This window comes from Puntigrus tetrazona, unplaced genomic scaffold (genome assembly GCF_018831695.1).
Source record: "Puntigrus tetrazona isolate hp1 unplaced genomic scaffold, ASM1883169v1 S000000715, whole genome shotgun sequence".
NCBI classification, from domain to species: domain Eukaryota; kingdom Metazoa; phylum Chordata; class Actinopteri; order Cypriniformes; family Cyprinidae; genus Puntigrus; species Puntigrus tetrazona.
In genome coordinates, this window is record NW_025048327.1 from 224,487 (window position 1) to 238,495 (window position 14,009).

The 14,009-nt window shown below is 39.5% G+C and overlaps 2 protein-coding genes across 3 annotated transcripts in view; one reads left to right on the top strand and one right to left on the bottom strand.

The window, feature by feature from the left end:
- LOC122335089 (voltage-gated potassium channel subunit beta-1-like) overlaps window positions 1–4,355 on the top strand; it is an 82,941-nt gene extending 78,586 nt beyond the window's left edge. For both annotated transcript variants that reach the window (XM_043232847.1, XM_043232848.1), the window contains 4 exons: window positions 56–150; window positions 296–416; window positions 1,887–1,975; window positions 2,051–4,355. In XM_043232847.1, coding sequence (XP_043088782.1) covers window positions 56–150; window positions 296–416; window positions 1,887–1,975; window positions 2,051–2,140 — 395 coding nt within the window. In that variant the 3' untranslated portion in view covers window positions 2,141–4,355. The remainder of the gene's footprint in view (window positions 1–55; window positions 151–295; window positions 417–1,886; window positions 1,976–2,050) is intronic.
- A 1,782-nt stretch (window positions 4,356–6,137) lies between these two features.
- Window positions 6,138–7,727, bottom strand: ssr3 (signal sequence receptor, gamma). The gene is made up of 5 exons (XM_043232832.1): window positions 7,508–7,727; window positions 7,131–7,257; window positions 6,920–7,018; window positions 6,494–6,625; window positions 6,138–6,403 (listed from the first exon to the last, which is right to left on the bottom strand). Exons 1-5 carry the CDS (start codon window positions 7,638–7,640, stop codon window positions 6,337–6,339), a joined length of 558 nt encoding a protein of 185 aa, XP_043088767.1. The 5' UTR covers window positions 7,641–7,727; the 3' UTR covers window positions 6,138–6,336.
- Window positions 7,728–14,009: the final 6,282 nt, after the last annotated feature.

Genomic DNA, 14,009 nt, shown 5'->3' on the forward strand with positions numbered 1-14,009 from the left:
TAGCAGCTGTTTACCTGGGTCACAAATATTACCTTGATTCTGTTGGGGACTTTAGGTGTGGGTGCCATGACATGGTCTCCTTTGGCCTGCGGGATCATCAGTGGAAAGTATGAAAACGGTATCCCAGAATCCTCCAGGGCAGCTATGAAGGTAGCAAGTTAAAGACACGTTGAAATGTATTATAATTTGCTGGAATTTTATAGAAACTAACTGCTGCAAATGCACAGTGACTAATCAAATATTTATTTTCTGCCTAACTCTAGCTCTGTACTTCTCTTCTCTTTTTGTTTTGAAGTCGTACCAGTGGCTGAAAGACAAGATAGTCAGTGAGGACGGACGAAAGCAGCAGGCAAAGCTAAAAGAACTCGGTCATATTGCTGAGAAGTTGGGTTGCACTTTGCCTCAGCTCGCCGTGGGTAAGACTTCTCCCGTTTAAATTTTCAGAGACGTCTTATCAATCAGTCTAAGCTTTGGGGTTTGCAGTGCTCGTGCAGTTTTTGGTTCTTGTTCTTTATTGCTGAAGAGGTGTTGTAAAGAGTTTGCAGCACTGGCACAAACCAAGGTGGTGTACAAATATATATATAAATGCAATGGTGGCTGAAAATTCAGCTTTGCCGTCATAAAAATGGAATTGTAAACGTATTAAAATACAAGTATTTTAAATTACCGAAGTGATAATCAGTTTTTGATCAAATACATAGCATTGGTGAGCATGTTTAATTAAATCTATAATATAAAAGTACAATTTACTAACCTAAACATTTGAATTTTATATACTTTTGAATGGCCATCAATGAAGAAATATGATTTTGAGCATGTGTAGTAACAGGATCTACCAGCAGAGGCTACTGCTTATGCAGGCCAACCAAACACAACTATAAAACCACAATTCAGACTAACTTTTAGTTATGTTTTTCTCTTAATCTCCACAAATTGTAATCTACATGCATACACTAAAAAACTGCAACTCAACGCTGAAGCTGCGTTTTAATGACCTATTATTACCAATACTAATATTGTATGAAAATTATTATTGCTTGCTTAAAATGAATACAAAATAAGATATAAGTTAAAAAGCAGACACAAAATTTACTAGAAACAACAGTAAAAATCTAAATTTGCACATTTATTAATCAGTGAAAACACCCATGGGCAAAAAAAAATAAAAAATAAAACAGATTGAATTACGCAGCATAGTTTTTAACTTTACATACATTTAGCTCTTTTAACAAGCATTTCAGAATGTGTATTAAACGGTTCCCTGTTGTCCTTTTTAACCGAAACAGCGCCCATTCTCGTGCCGGAGTGTCGCTGAAAAACGAGCCGGCGATGGGCTGCTTTTCCCCGGGGAAACGGCGAACGTCAGACCGCTGACCGGTGTTTCACCTGTAGCTGAAAGAACCCGATGCTGTGACTTTATAACCTTTTCATAAACAAGCGGAGCGTTGTTTTGAGAAAAAAATAAAATCCGAATTAATTGGAAGCAGCATTATAACGAATAAAGTCAGTTTATGTTATGCGACTGAAGGCGTTTTCGCGCGAAACGATCGTTAACGCGTTTAACTGACCGACATCTCGTCTGTTTGTTGCTTTGCGTGAAATAAAATAATTTCCAGCGCAATAAAACGCTTAGGAGTTGGAATAAAACGTATACAAAGCTTCTTTTTTTTTTGACTCCAGAAGTCCATTAAAACGGAGGGGGCTTGAGAACTCGCTCTCTCCTGAGGAGAATGAAAAGCCCGCGCTCTTCAGACAGTAACCCAGCAGCGGGGTTACACAAAAACTACCCAAAATATGAAAAATAACACAACACAATGCCCCAACGGGCATAACCCAGCGTTTTTAGAGTGCATCCAAGACTTTGTTTTGTCACTTTCCCCCTCCAGCCTGGTGTCTGCGGAACGAGGGAGTGAGCTCAGTACTACTAGGAACCTCAAATGCAGAGCAGCTAACCGAAAACCTAGGAGCCATACAGGTAAGGAAACGAATCCGCTTTCTATGCATCCATTCGTTTCCCGAATCTCCCTGACTAACGTCTCTGCGCACTCAGGTTCTTCCAAAGATGACGTCCCACGTGGTCTCAGACATTGATCATATACTTGGGAACAGGCCGTACAGTAAGAAGGACTATCGTTCTTAGGGGGCTGCAGACGCAAGCTCGGGGGCGAAGAGAGATACGCGTCGCAGTTTCCGTACCCTAGTGGTTCCTGGTCCGAATCGGTTTTCATCATCGGTCAGACCTCTCTCTCTCTCTCTCTCTCTCTCTCTCTCTCTCTGAAGCCTTAGAGCGCCGTTCTCCATAACCCGTTACCTGCATCCCCTCTGTTTCTGCTAGTGTGCCTTTGCACCCAAACACGGCAAGAAATCCCTCGACCGGTGTCCAGGTGTCACCTCGTTAGGGCACCTTGCAGGAGAGCTTCACTCACAGATGTGGTCTATGAACCTTATAAACACCCATGCTTGACCTCTGCTCTCAAAACCATCAGCCACCGGGACGTCTGGCGGTTTTAGCCCACACACACACACACACACACACACACACACACAGAGTGGAGGAACAGAGCATGTCTCCCTCTTGTGTTGAAACGCATCGAACCTGTTTCACGGACTGCAGAGCCCAGACTCAGTGGAACAGCGCGCATCCGCAAAGATTCAAGCTGTTTTGCCTGTGCAAGAATGCCTGCATTGATATTTTTATGAGGGGTATTTTAAAGAGAATGCTTTATAAAGCGAGCCACAGGCGCGCGTGGCAGAAAAATACGCGAATGCGCACTTAAATTACTTGAACGAGGGTAGCATAAACCTACGAATACATGCTTACTGAACATGCAACTGTATCATAAACCGACCTCAATCCGCACTGCAGTCTAAATATACAGCATTAGAGTTGATCTAACGCGCGTAGAATATATTAAGCCTAATGCATTCAAGGTAATGTTCGATTATAAACGAGTGACTTATGGATGACATTCAGAGGAAAACTACTTAAAGAGATACCCTTGTGAAAAAGAAGTGCGTTTAGTTGTATTGTATGTGCATCTTTTTTAAAAACTGTACTTTTAGATGATATAATATCAATGCAGTGTATGTAAGTACAATTTCATGACCATGTTTCTTAATATGCCTAATTGGACTTTTAAGTCAGATTTACTTTAAAGTACATTTTTAAATCCTTTTTGTTTTAACTGAAGCGTCAATGTGCTTTCCGTAAGTACAAATTAAAGCACTAACAATAATTCCATTTAAAGTGACTATATTTTAAAAGTACTTTGTCAAAAATGCATAGGTTTCGATGTAAATTCATTGAAAGCGCAATTTAGTTTTATGCCGTAAACGCTTGTCAGTGCATTAGTACGCTTCAATCACATTTCAGAGACTATAATAATTATAAAATTGCAATTAAAGATAATAACGAAGTCCTGTTGATGTGGATCAAAAAAAGGCACACGCAGAATTTGATATAAATTTAACCTGCAATCAATTTTACAAAAACAAACAACACATTCAGTTAAGCACTTAAGCATAATATTATATATTTAGGCGTATGATTTCCGTAATAAGCACACAGGTATTCTAAAGTCTTCTTTTTCACAAGGGTAGTTCGCCTAAAAATGAAACTCCTCCGGTCGCTTGTTGTTTCTGACCCAATCGAAACAGAAACCGCTGTGAACTAAAGAGCCGTTTTGAAAAGCAACAACTGAGGGTCGGTCGATGGCGGGTTTTCATTTAGGGGTGGACTGTCCCTTTAAGAATCAAGCGGCCCCTAACGTAACGGGAACGGGTCTGATTTACTGTTTGTCTCTTGCTCGCCCTACTTGAAAGCCATACTTTATCACGCCCTAGATATTTTAAACACAGACGAGCCGCTTTACCCCGTAGTGCTGAAATACTTCGAGCTTTTAGATGAATTTGAAACTTGTTGGGAGTTTGGCTCGGGCAAACAAGACAGAAGATAGGCTTTTCGAGACGGTTGTGTACATAGCGTTACCTTTAGTCTCCCTGCGGAGTGCCTTGATTCTCACCTGCATGAACATTATTAGGGCTTGCCCATTCTCCCATGGGTCCATGAGTGTAATACTGTGAGCTTTTCTCAATTGTAAATGATGTCTTTTACAAAAACGGAAGAAATCATACCACGCGGCGACTATTGTTTTCTAAAGTTTGTAACATTGTTTCTGAGAAAAGAGGAGCTGTTGGATGCACAGGCTGTTCCGAATCGCTGCGCCGGGGTCTTTTTATCATATCATGCATCTCTCTCCCTGTATGGCAGCAGTGTACTTCTGTAAATATAAATATGTAAACAGTACATAGAGGTAGATTATATGCTTGAAATAAAAACGCGTAAGGCCAGTAAACCCGTGTGTGTCTTCTTATATACCAGTTTAGTTTGTGGACATTTTGTATTGTCGCAATTAGGTTCACATGACACTCGAGTTTTTTTGTTTTTAATGGAGAGGTACCGCATCCATCCACCAGGAGGCGATTGAATAAAACGTCTTGTCTTTATTTTTCAGGATTTGTGAGGGACACCCGGTTCCGTTGATGACGTTTGATTCTTTTTAATCGCGGTCGCAATCTCTGCTTCTCTTGATTTATCCAGCATAGTTGTCTGCGATATTTGCCTGCTGGTTATTTGTCCTGGAGGCGCTTTATTTTAATCCGGCATTCGCGTTACCTTGCATCGGTGACAAGCCTCCGCGGGCTCTCGTTGGCTGCAGTTGCTGGATGTCAAGAGTTTAAATGCTTCTTAAATCGATACATTTTCTGCTTAGCGGTTTGCTTAATCTTTCCAACCCGGCATATCAATGCATACTATTACTCGATACAGTGAAACAGAACGAAGAGCAGACAGAAAATAAATAATAATAATAATAAAAAATTGTGATATTTTTTGTACGTCTCATTCAGTTAAACTTTTTTTTATTATTATTATTATTTTTTTTAATCATGTTTTTGTTAGCGTGTATGTTTTCTATTTATTTATTTGTGCTGGGCAGCAATTAATCGCATCCAAAATAAAGTTTTTTTAATATATGTATACTGTATACATTATGTATATATAAATACACATATATACAAATACAAAACGTATATATTTAAGAAAAATAATAGTATGTTTATATACTAAATGTGTTTATAATTTTAAATAGATGTGTACACATGGAAATGAAAATGTGTATAAACATAAACATAATAAATATAGACACATATATAAACAAAACCATTTCTTTTGGATGCAATTATTTGCGATGCAGTTTTATTAGCTCTTTATCTGTAAAAAAAAAAAAAAAACTATCTGTAGTGCAAAAATATTAATTAGTTCAGTCGTTTTGAGTTCACCAAATCCAAAGTGCCAACCATGAGTTAAAACGCAGTACGTCTTAAAGTGACAGCAGCATAATATAGAGGAAATAATGGGCTCTTCAAGAAGGGGAACCCATTTATAAGGGTGTTTCGAATAAAGGTGAATCCATTCACTAAGGTCCATTAAAAAAGTGTTCATGTGATGGTCAAGACAGGGAGTAACTTTACTGGTCACGACACAAACAGTCTTTACGATTAATTTCAAAGCTAGACAGTGGGAGAGTGAGAGTTCACATGTAAACTATAATTCAATAACTTTGTTGTAAATGAACTAGAATATAAATAAGAGTACATATTGTCATAAACTTCATATTAAACTTAAATATGTCTAACAGGTAGGAAATGTGTAGTAGTATACCGTTAGCATTCATGTGACTAAGTGTTTAAAAGTATGATTATAGAAAAGCAATAACAGTAATTAAAAGAAGAGCTGATGGAGTGATAGATGCTGTGCAAATATGAAGAGCTTATGAGGAAATGACATTGTATTTCATTGCTTTCTTCAAGTCTATTCCCACCAATGAAGCAAAAGATAAAATACTTAATACTACTTTAATGTAGTCAATGAATAAAGTCTATACTGTTCTGTTTTTATTACATTTTCTCAGGGTTTTACTTATTATCGCATTCAGTTTTTTGCAGTTATCATTTATACCTTGCTCTATTGTAATTGTTGGTCTTACTGGTATCCATCATTGCCAGCAGAAGTAGCAATGCTGTACGCTTAGATTATAGTCCTACCTATTCCTTACACTAAAATACGACGAGATACGTGAGCAAACAGTCTTTTATTGGTACAAAACAAACACAAGAAAAGACCAGACAAAAACAGGCCTTAACCGATCATGAATTTCATGAAACTTTAACAGATGAAACGATAAACGCCCTCCTAAAAGATAACAAACCGCCTTGCCTGTCCCCTACCCCCGATCCCACAATCCTCCGTCTTCTCCTCCTAGTGCAATCAGTCTTTTATTTGGAGCCTGTGGACAGGAGGGCGATCAGACCTGAAGAGGCACTAATGGACAGAATGTAGTTCCTGTAACCGACACACAAGGTAAGCGTTAGATATCTGGAGCAATCAATAGGCTTCAACGGACTTGAAGACTAAACATTACGGTTAACTCACACTGTTGGATTGAAGTTCTTCAGCAAGAAGAAAGAGGCAATGATGACGATCAAAAGGAACAGAGTGTTGTTGTAAAAGATGGAAAAAGTGGTGGCCTCGTAATCGGCGACCTCGTTCTTCTTCCACAGGATCCTGCAAAGAACGAAGCGATGTTCAAAATGACAAAAGAAGCATGTTCTGGGGCATATTCAGACATTTATTGGGATCGCTGTCACCAGTGTTGGAATAAAAATACAATTCGAAAGAGTGAGTACTTCAACTGAGGTAAGCTGAAGAAACACAATAAATAAACAAAGCTATATGGACATACGCAAACTAAGAACGCTCAGAACACAAAAATAAAGTCTATTTGATAATGAAAACCACAGTATAAAAAGATTTTATCGGTGAGAGCCGACAAGACCATCAGGAATAAGACAAACGCACCTCTCGTCCTTCTCTTTGCGGGACATTTTGCGGTTGTCCGCCTCAGAGAGCTTGCGGGTCACTTCCTTGGACACGGCGTCCTCGCGCTTCTGAGCGACCCTGAGGTAAAGCAACGAAAACCATTCACTCCGATTTATGAGAAGGCTGCCAAAGGCTACAAGGGTCTCCGAAGGGACACAAAGGAAAAGGAATGCCATTTAGTCGTTCTTACTTGTGCTTGAGGACGAATTTGACGTTCTTGTAAGCGAAAGCGACCAGATAGGTGCTGACCAGAGTCATGACCGCGTACAGCACCGCAGACTGAACCAGATCCATATGCCAGATCCTCCAAAACAGCCCTGTTACAAAACATTGCGTGCGCAAAAACCAGGTGAGAACAAAATTAGTTTTGCTATAGTTTATCACGATGAACGAGCGAAGCAAAACAATAACACATAGAGAGACCCCACATAAAGTGCTGCATAAAGCGAGAATGTACTTAAATATAGAGTAGAGCAGAACTAGGTAGGCAGCTCACTTTTGAGACACAACCTACACGTCAGGGGGACCGCCGCGAGCCCCGTTAGCATGATCAGATGAGGAACTTACAGATGGGGATCGCGGACACGATTAGCGCGTTGCCGTAGAACAGCGCCGTAGATTTGGCCGACAGGTTCCTGCTGAAGTCCTGCAGGAGGAGATCCTCCTCTGACTGCTGTTTGTTGCCGCCTTTGGGTGCCATGCCTGCGCTCCTCTGCGATTCTCGGCTGGAGTGAAAAGAGACAGACACGTATGTGATCCGAATGGACGAAGCGCTTACGCCGCGTCAGCACAGACAGTGACGTAAAATTGATGCGCGCGGAAGAGGAGCTCAGGGAGTCTCGCGGGAGCTGCTGCCCTCTAGTGCCCGGGATGAACCGCATTTACAGCGTTAGGTTACGTGTCGTTATTTACTCACGTTTATGTTGGTTAGTACAGCAGTTTAAAAAAAACGTATAGATGATATAAAACGACTACTGTCAAACGCAAAAATAAAACGCTGATTTAATTATCATGTACATACATATATTATGATTTTAACAGAATCGTATGATTTATATATATATATATATATATATATATATATATATATATATATATATATATATATATATATATATATATATATATATATATATATGACCACTAGATGTAGACAGATTACAGTTTGACTGATAAACCGTGAACGTCCCTTGTTATTATCTTTAGTAGGAAGTGTTACATGACATTACAGTAGCCTAAAACAAGAACGCATTTTGGTTTTAGGCTTTAGAACAACTTTGTTCAATGGTTTTGATTTAGTTTTTATTGAGTCTGTACCTCAGATTATATATTGTTTTTGTTTTGTCTGATTTTTTAGTGTTTAAAGTACGCGATTTTGTTAAAACATATTTGCCATTTTAAGATTAATAATTGAATACAAGTAGATCATGTCCTAAAATGATTTATATTCATAAAAAACGTTTTTCACAAATGTGCATGTAGCTATATTTTCATTATACTGCATTGTGTTCTAAACTAGTTTTAGTCTTGCTTTACCTCCTTTGATACTACAGATGTATTTAAAAAAAAAAAAAAAAACCCTGATCCTACGTTTTCCTGCCCAGAACGGTCTGTTAAATATTGAAAACAAAATTTGACACCGAAAGTTGTTCAAGTAATGTCTGAAATTGAATTTATAATATAACAAAGGTAGACTTTTATTGCTGACTCACAATGCAGAAAGGCTTACTGGGACAATGGTGTCTCTCTGTCTACTTTTTTTTTTTCACATCAACAGCTATTAAAGTATCATTCAGTTCCTTTAGGGAAGAAACTCAGCCTGCCACCCGTTCAACCAATCGGCATGAATGTCTGAGAAAAAAATCTTTGTAAAGTAAAGTTTGTAACAGATCATTTTTTTAAAGCTCAGATTCGATGCACCCCTGGAGCGGGTGAATTGCTGCATTTTACATATGAGAATAAATCACACTTGATAACGTAATGATATTCCAATGACTTCGAGCTGGGTTACTAAAGACTGAAGCACATAGTTGTGAGGAGAGAAAGAAATGAGAATGAAACGCATTGATAAAGCACCAGGGAGACACTAGTCAGGGCAAAGTTCAGGTAAACACGCGCTGGGTTTCCCCGGTCAACAAAGGGCAGTTATGAAATGGGTGTAGACCTCAGTTTCTTTATTTGACATCAAAATGACTAGGCCTAGTCGCGGCAGCTGGTTTGATCACATTCTGGATAATAGGCGGATCCGTTCGGATCGCTTCGATTCGAAAGCACCCGACTTTTAGAGGTTGCGTACGATGACAGCATTGTGTACTCTGACTTGCTTTTTGTTCTCTTGCCATTTTTACATCTAGGGCGTATTGAAAATGCGCGGCAGGATTTGCAAATGGTAGACTGCCAAATGCGACGGTAAAGAAAAAAAAAAAAAATTGTAGTGAACAGGTCGTGCTATTCAGAAAGACAGATGAAAAGATCGTGACTGCGCAAAAAAGCAATGAAATGGGAGATGAGAAAACTGTTTTATCATGTTTAATCGTCTGCTAAGATAAAAAAAAAAAGCCCAATTTCTGCAAAAATCTCACATTGGAGCTGCAGGTATCGTTCACGATGTTCCTCAAGAACTGCGTCGCATGGAAGTCGAGGCTAAATCGAAATCTCGAATGGCTTTTTGTTTGTAATAAGGGTCATGTTGTTCACAAGAGCACATGTTTAGCCCGAGGCCAAAGGCTTGAGGGTTACACCGGCCTGCCAAGGCCGCTCGCAAAAGCAAACAACTAAATGAGAGGGAAATAAAACCTCAAGACATTGACATTTTGGCAGGAGAGAAAAGCTTGTTCGTCTATCTGCATCTGAAAGGTCACTGCGTTTTGTGTAGCGTCAACCCTGCGTGTGAAGGACGCGGGAGATGGGAAAACAAACTTGGTGTGACCACTCAAAAAGCAAAAACAACGCAGCAGGGGGCTCCAACAAAAAGCGGAGGTTGAGGGTTAAATAAAAAATAAAATCTCAGCTGCTCTTCGACTTTAAAATTGACCTTTTCGTCGAAGGAAAGACTAGAACGAATGCTGAAAAGAGGAGGAAACGATGACTGCTGAGTTAGCGTGACATTACGGCCGTCGGAGTCCCAAAATGACTTCGCTCTTTGTGCATCTTTGAAGATACACGAGGAAAGAAGAACGTATGGGCTGTTATTATGTGGCCGATATGCTGAACAAACGCATATCGCGCATAAACAGACGTACGCAGAATTCTTGTGACTTCGTATGGAAAGAAATACTGGATGGCGTGAACTAAATCCCAACTGGGTTTGTACCGTTTGTCGAATTTAAGCCTTCCGATTTAAAAAAAACTGCTTCAGCGTGCGAATACGTGAAAAAAAAGAGCTTAACTAAGTACTCCCCGCTGAATATAATGCCATATTTCTTTTTTCATATATAACAGTTTTTGGTAATTGGTAGATTTGCTGTAGCTTCATATTTCCAAGGAACACTAACATAAAGTAACCGATTCTTTGAAGTACGCGCTTAGTACGAGGAAGTTCGTCCTTACGTTAAAGGGTAGCTTTGCCGCATTCGATTTGTGTGTCCAGCACGACTTTTTCAAAAGCTTAGCTTAAAGGCATGCTGTAAAGGTATAGTGCTAATGAACCGATGATTCTCAAATGATGCCGAACGTAGGACTGGAATGGGAAACAGTATTCGTTACAGTACGACTAGCGGATAGCTAATAGGGTTCGAAAGTGAATTCAGATATAATCATTTTGTTTTGCAATATAATGAACGGTTTTCGTTGCGTTTTCAACATGCTTGACAGCGTCTCACTTTGAGGGTTGCTCGGGTAGAGCTACACTCGGAGGTACAAAAGCATGCATATTAAAGGAAAAAAAATTTTTGCGAATGGCATTCGTCGTAATTCTTTCACAATTCGGATTAAAAGAAATGTAGGCTGCGCGGTAACAACAGGCTATTTTTGGACATCGCGGTATCACGTAAATGACAATAGCACAGCAGTCTCTAGTTTTGTCTTGTCTTGTATTTAGACGATAATGCTTCAATGCCGTTTCTCATTGCACAGAAAACCTTTGTACGTCCAGATGTGGCACGTTTTCATCTGGTTTTGCTAGCCCAACGTTCAAAGGCTGGAAAATCCCCTTTTCACGTTTGAAAGGTTCGCTCTACCGGTGTGACCGTGGAGCTCGCGCGTCACGTTTGCTCTCAGTGAATCAACACCAAGGATTGTATAAAAAGCCACTCCCCTCTCATTTGCCGTAGACTGTTAAGTACACTACATGAAGCGCACAGCACACAGCTTAAGTACACAGCTTGGCATGTGTACAATGAATGAGATGAATGAGTGCTCTGTTCATTATCTGCCGCATTGAGGGGAAAGACCTCGTGTTGCGTATTTCGGAGAGATGCATTTGATGTGTTTTGAATTGTATTAATACATGTCATACATTTATTGACCTTGCGCATGTTTTTAAGGTACTCCTCCCAAACCTCATTATGAACTTGCGCTCCCTGATCCTCTCCCTTCTCTTACTCTTACTTTATTCGAAATGCACCCGAAACCACCCAGTGCAATCCGGCTGGTTATAAAAATGATTGGGTAAATAAATGTTTGTATGGGACTTTGCAAATTTTCCGTTATTTCAATCTTTGGTTTTTATATATATCTCCTAAATGATTACAATCGACAAATTCTACATGCGGTTTGGCTCTCTAATATTTGCGTTATGCTGATGGTACAGTAAGATTATTGAAAGTAAGGTTTGTATACAGTATAATGCATATTAAGGGTGTATTTTTGTTCATTTAAAGGGGAATTCTCATTTAAAAGTCCATGAATGAATTGTTTTTGCAACTTTTTCGTACAAGAGTGCGGTGCATATTTTGTAACCTCGTGTATGGTCTAAACTATCACCATATAGTACATTTTAATATTTAATATTTATACTTCCATTTACTTTCAGTCATTTTATCCAAAGGACTTACAAATTAGTTGAATAGAGGTCAATAAAGTTTATAAAGAGCTTATAAATAGTTATGCTCGCTCAAATTTTGCCCACGATATTCTTGATCTCACCAAATCAGCAAACGCCATGTTGCAAATGTCTCACTAATGACCTTTTTTGTAAAATAGGGCGTTGTTATGCTGACTAGTGCCATACGTGGCTCTTATATTAATAGCTTATATAACGAAACAATCTTGAAAGCAGTCTGGAAACATCCATGGCTTATTTGGAGGCGGCGTCAATGAATTTAAGTGCTTTAGTGTCCGTACGTGGAAACAAGTTTCAACAAAACTGCGAATGACAGATGCAGTTATGGAACAGTTTTGAGCTGGCAGCAGTTTCCATTACTTGTTATAATTCATTGTTGCTGCGCATAAGCGAGATTAGTGAATAGGAAGTGAGGAGTGCATGTCAAGTTGTGTCAACAAGGCAAGCGTGGGTGTGTTTCTGTATATGCATGTATCCCATTGTACGGGGGTTATGTCAGTTACGTGCTTGCACATGGGCAGAGAGGAAGCCTGGGAGCCAGATAATGTGGAACGTGGAAGGAGGGGGTGAAGTACCACTCGGGGAACCCATTCTACGTGACATGTACCGAAAGCAGAGATGTGAGATGTAAAGAAAAGTGTGAAGTGTAGACACAAACGGCCTCACGTCGAATCTTACCAAATTAAAGCGATATTATAATGGGTTTTGTTTTTCTTGTGAATTCGGAATTTCAGAACAAATGGTGGTTCTTTGCGTGCTTTTGTATTCCTATTGTGGAATAAAACATTTGTTAGGGGTTTGTTTTATCGTCCTGTTTCGCATGTATGTGTAATAACTATGTAGTAACTAGGTAATAACTATGTACTAACCCTGAACCTACCCTTAAAACTACCCTATCCTATTTAGTTCCCAGACCTGAACTAAAACTAAACGAAACCTAAATTATAATATTAATGGTGAATAAAATGAAACCCGAAAATCGAAAAAAAAGATAAATAAATAAAAGCTCATTTAAAAAATCAACGCAAACTGTAATAGTATATAATAATAGAATTACACGGGTGTGCTTTCGCTATTATTTTAAGAATCAAACATTTGCAAGCCGGTATAATGATGTGTATTCCAGGCACAAGTTTAAGTAGGGCTATGAAAATTGTTAGAATAAGACAGTTACAGTTTTTTCTTCTTGAGTCTGGCGAAAAAACACACCCAAGCTTACATCTGTACTCCAGATGCCCCAGCCGTAAGCAGCTGTATATCGTACACTTTCTTTACGTGCCAGTAGCTGCAGCATCTTTATCGTGTTAACACTTTCTTGGAATACCGCACAGACATTCCCTTCCATCCACAAACAGGTTTCCTGCGTGTTAATATAAGCTGCTCAAGACCCAATTAAAAAAAAACCCTCTTTACTATGCATTCCAGAATTCAATCGAAAATATCCTAAATAATGATTTATAACCATCTAACAGATGCGTCCTGGTTGTGGTTAGACTGGTCAGAGGAGGATGGGAACTGAAGAGAACTCACTGCTTGTTTTGCTCCATTCCAAATCACCAATAGATGGCAGAATTGCTTTCTCCGTTCGGTTTCCTGGAACATGCTGATCTCCTTTGCAAATCTTGATTGTGTTTTGGGTGACGTAATCCTCCAGGACTCGGGAGGTGTGTGTTATCAGATGTACTGTATTATTAAATTACACCACTCCTGACCCGACGGTTGCTCTAATTAGTTCTGCATATAGAGCCATGTGATGGAGACGAAACGTTTCGTAAGAGGTCACAGGATGCATCAGGCACTTATTATTCTAATCTGATCCTGTGATCATTGCATTTATCCTGTTAAATCATAACACGGCTCAAAGCGTGTCAGCCCCGTTGCTTTAGAGAAATTCCCAGTCCCGAAAAAAATATCTTCCTGAATTGCATTAGGCTTGCGGTCAGTGGACACCGTTACGGAGAGGAAGCAACCAGACAACTTTGCTGTGGCAACAGCCCATTTTTGCTCACATCTCCAGCACGTTGTCCATCTGGGGTTCATTCGGTTTCCTTTCTACCCGGCATTCCT

Coding starts and splice junctions, on each gene's coding strand:
- ssr3 (XM_043232832.1), bottom strand. CDS start 7,640: ATGGCACCCAAAGGCGGCAACAAACAGCAGTCAGAGGAGGATCTCCTC. Junction 7,258..7,507: donor CGTGTCCGCGATCCCCATCT/GTAAGTTCCTCA, acceptor GTTTTGTAACAG/GGCTGTTTTGGAGGATCTGG. Junction 6,626..6,919: donor CGCAAAGAGAAGGACGAGAG/GTGCGTTTGTCT, acceptor CGTTCTTTGCAG/GATCCTGTGGAAGAAGAACG.